Source organism: Arachis ipaensis, chromosome B01 (assembly GCF_000816755.2).
Source record: "Arachis ipaensis cultivar K30076 chromosome B01, Araip1.1, whole genome shotgun sequence".
In the NCBI taxonomy this organism is placed as follows: domain Eukaryota; kingdom Viridiplantae; phylum Streptophyta; class Magnoliopsida; order Fabales; family Fabaceae; genus Arachis; species Arachis ipaensis.
This window is the reverse complement of record NC_029785.2, coordinates 41,873,060-41,877,142: the sequence shown is the minus strand read 5'-3', so window position 1 is coordinate 41,877,142 and position 4,083 is coordinate 41,873,060. Positions and strand designations below refer to the sequence as shown.

General features: G+C 37.4%; 1 protein-coding gene across 1 annotated transcript; it reads left to right on the top strand.

Moving 5' to 3' along the window:
* Positions 1,011-2,054, top strand: LOC107606091. The gene has a single exon (XM_016308066.1). It carries the CDS (start codon positions 1,011-1,013, stop codon positions 2,052-2,054), a length of 1,044 nt encoding a protein of 347 aa, XP_016163552.1.

Genomic DNA, 4,083 nt, shown 5'->3' with positions numbered 1-4,083 from the left:
GTCATTCTCTATCTCTTACCTTACTGTATTTTGGGTGTTGCTATAGAGCTTTTTTTTGCTAGTTTTNTTTAATTTAAATTATTATAACTTTAACTAATTAATCAAAGTATAACTTTTTTCTAATTTTTAAGAATTATTAAAAAAATTTATTTTATAATTGTAATGATGAAGAGTAATTACATAAGACTAAAATTTTCTATTCCTTGTGATTATGAACCGAAGATAATACAATAGTCAGTCAAAAGTTGAATTTGGTTATTTTGCAACCAAGACAAAATTTGTTGTAATATTTTATATTTTTCGTTCGTTCTCTAGTTTCCTGAACTTAGTTGTAACTTAAGTGCAAGGAATAAATGCTGAAATTGTAAAGTAATTATTAGTGCCAGTTGTTAAGAAGTGTAGTTAGTTGTAGTTAGTTTGCTGCACGTGTTAATATATATAAATGGCTTGTGAAATCCTTACTGTAAAAGTTAGTTTTCATTTTTCATCGATTAGAGAACTGCACAATGCTAATTCTCATTTCTCTTCCAATTTTACATTCTTTGTAAACACAGCTCCTCCATTTTCAACTTCTTGGTTTTCTTCCCAATTTGATTTCTGCTTCACTCTTGGACTCATACAACAGAGTCTAATGAGAGCTTAATCCTCTCTTCCATGAAATTTCACATGGTGCGGTGAGCGTGGAAGAGAGGTTATTGCTCCGATTAGCGAGACCGAGAGTGAAAGATCTGAATCTGACATCTTCACAGATTCATCGACCTGGTTAATTTCTTGCCTTTCTTCCCCTTCCTCTCTTTTCTCTTTCTCAGATTTCGTTCCTTTTCTTGGAGCTGTTCTTGAAATCCCTTTCGATTCAACATTTCTTCGAATTTCTTTAATCTTGATTGACAATGGAAGCAAATCAAAATCAGTCTGCAAACTTCAATTCAATGGATCCCCAATCAATTGCAAACTTCCTAAGTCAGATTTCAGCAATCTAAGCTCATGTAGCCAAGAACACAGTCAATCCGATGCAAGATCCAGCAAGTCCGTATTTTTTGCATCCTGGTGAAAGTCCTGGTAATCATTTAATTCCAGTTACATTGAATGCACATAACTACAACTCTTGGAGCAGAGCCATGTTGTTAGCCTTGAAATCAAAGAACAAATTGAAGTTCATTGATGGTTCGATAACAAAACCAAATGAGAATGATCCCTTATTCGAAGCCTGGGAGAGGTGCAACACGTACATTGTGTCATGGATAAATTTGTCTTTGAGTCCAGATATCGCAGGAAGTGTCATATGGAATAACAATGCCTCAAATCTTTGGAGAGATTTAAGACGCAGATACTATCAAGGTGACAAGTTCAGAGTGGCTGAATTACAAGAGGAACTCTTTCAATTGAAGCAAGGAGATGCTAGTATAACAGCTTACTACACAAAGCTGAAATTGATTTGGGAGGATTTGGACAATTTCAGGCCCGTTCCTAATTGTGAATCTTGTGATTCAATTTGTTCTTGTGGATTGAAAGTCATGAGGGAGTATAGATGCGAAGACCACACAACCAGATTTCTCAGGGGACTTAGTGAACAATATTCTGTTCCTAGATCACAATTGATGCTTATGGATCCTCTGTCTGACATCGACACTGCCTTTTTCATGCTCACACAGCAGGAGCGACAATTTAATGAATCTCAAGAAACCAAAATCTTCCTCAACAAAGCAACATCAAACTTCAATGATGATAGAAATAAAGGGAGAGGCAGAGGAAGAGGAAGATCTAATGCAACTGGAAGAGGAAGAGGCAGTAGGATGCAGTGCACCTTCTGCGACAAACCAGGACACACAATTGACACATGTTATAAGAAGCATGGTTTGCCACCTCATTTGAGGCAAAGGCAGTTTAGCAGCATCAATTACATGGCTGCTGAGGCACCTGCTGAGAAGAAAAGTGATGATGATCTCAGCCAATGCAGTCTAATCTATTGCCAGAAGAAAGCTAATGACTCGTCAAGCCTCGATCTCACTCCACACCAAAAGGAAGCTATCATCAAACAACCATTTCATGTATAATTCACATCACCCACATCTGATTGTTGCAGCAGCTGTAACAAGAAATAAAGCACCTGCAGATGATGCTCATTCATATACTGCAACGCATGCACTTTGGCATTTTAGATTAGGACACATTCTCCAACACAGATTAGAAATAATGCATAAAACTCATCCTGTTATTGCTTGTAATGAACAAATAAACCCATGTAATTCGTGCCACTTGGCAAAGCAAAAACGATTGCTTTTTTCTTACAGCATTACTGAATTCCTCAATTGTTTTGATCTGTTACATGTCGATATATGAGGACCTATTTCAACTCCTTCAATACATGGTCATAAATTCTTTTTAACCATAGTTGATGATAAGAGCAGATATACATGGATTTTTTGCATGAAAACAAAATCGAAAACCGCGGAGCTTCTTAAGAATTTTGTAAAACTGGTTCAAACTCAATTTGAAAAGGTTGTAAAATGCATAAGAAGTGATAATGGTCCTGAATTTTCTCTAAAATCCTTCTATGCATCAAATGGCATCATACATCACACATCATGTGTTGAAACTCCCCAATAGAATAGGATAGTGGAGAGAAAACATCAACACATTTTGGGGGTAACTAGAGCACTACTTTTTCATTCATCCATGCCAAAATATTTTTGGAACTTTGCCACAACACTTACTGTGCATTTAATTAATATACAACCTAGTCAATTTCTCAACAATGCATCCCCTTTTGAAGTTATTTTCAAAAAAATTCCAAGCTTATCAAATTTAAGGATTTTCGGATGCTTGGCATATGCATCAACACTTACAAATGGCAGGACCAAACTAGACCTAAGGGCTAGAAAATGTATTTTCTTGGGATTTAAAGAAGGCACCAAAGGCTTTACTCTCATGGATTTGAAGTCTAAAACCATTTTCACATCTAGAAATGTGATCTTTTATGAAAACCATTTTCCATATTCCACACAAGAAACTGATTTACACAATGCAAATAATGACCAAAAGCATAATACTCAAGTGCATAATTTTGATCCATTTGCATATGACTTTCTTTTTGTTGACAGTAATTTCTCATCTTCAATGCATGAAACACGCAGCACTGCTCAGAACACTCCACAACTGTCTTTTCATCAAAACTTTGACACAAACACTTACACACCCGAACACATAGCATATACTGATCACAACAGTCAAGAACCACGCATTCATGCACCTACACTAGATAACAACATCAATGTCCATTCATTACATGCATCACCGACACCAAATACCAATGCCCAAATTGCACTTAGAAAATCATCTAGGGTCAAACGAATACCACCTTACTTAAAGGACTACCATTGTAAGATAAATAGCACTGTTTCCACTTCCAATGCTCCTAGTAGGTATCCGATCTCACAACACATTTCCTATGATGCACTTAGTCCAAAGCACAAAGCTTTTTCTCTGGCCGTCACTACCAATGTTGTTCCTCGTGACTATGAGGAAGCTGCTGATCACCCCTGCTGGAGAGAAGCAATCCAAAGTAAACTGGAGGCGTTGGACAAAAATCAAACTTGGCGAGTTGTGAAACTTCCTCATGGCAAGAGAGCCATAGGATGCAAGTGGGTGTTCCACATCAAATTCAACCCTGATGGGACAATTGAACATTACAAGGCTCGATTAGTGGCCAAAGGTTTCACTCAGATTGAAGGAGTGGATTTCATTGACACATTCAGCCCAGTGGTTCGTATGACAACATTAAAAGTAGTATTGGCTCTGGCTGCGGCCAAGAATTGGCACATCAAACAATTGGATGTAAACACGGCTTTTTTGCATGGAGACCTCAATGAAGAAGTCTATATGAAGCTGCCACCAGGTCTGTAACATCTAAATGTTGATTCGAATTCAGTTTGTAAATTAGAAAAGTCTCTCTATGGATTGCGGCAGGCGAGCAGACAATGGAATCTGAGATTAACAGAAACTCTGAGCTCAACTGGCTTCAACAAATTAGAATCAGATCACTCCCTGTACACCAAAATCACTGCTCAAAGTGTCACGATCATC

Excerpts from the sequence above, each read along its gene's own strand:
- LOC107606091 (XM_016308066.1), top strand. The coding sequence starts at position 1,011 with ATGCAAGATCCAGCAAGTCCGTATTTTTTGCATCCTGGTGAAAGTCCT.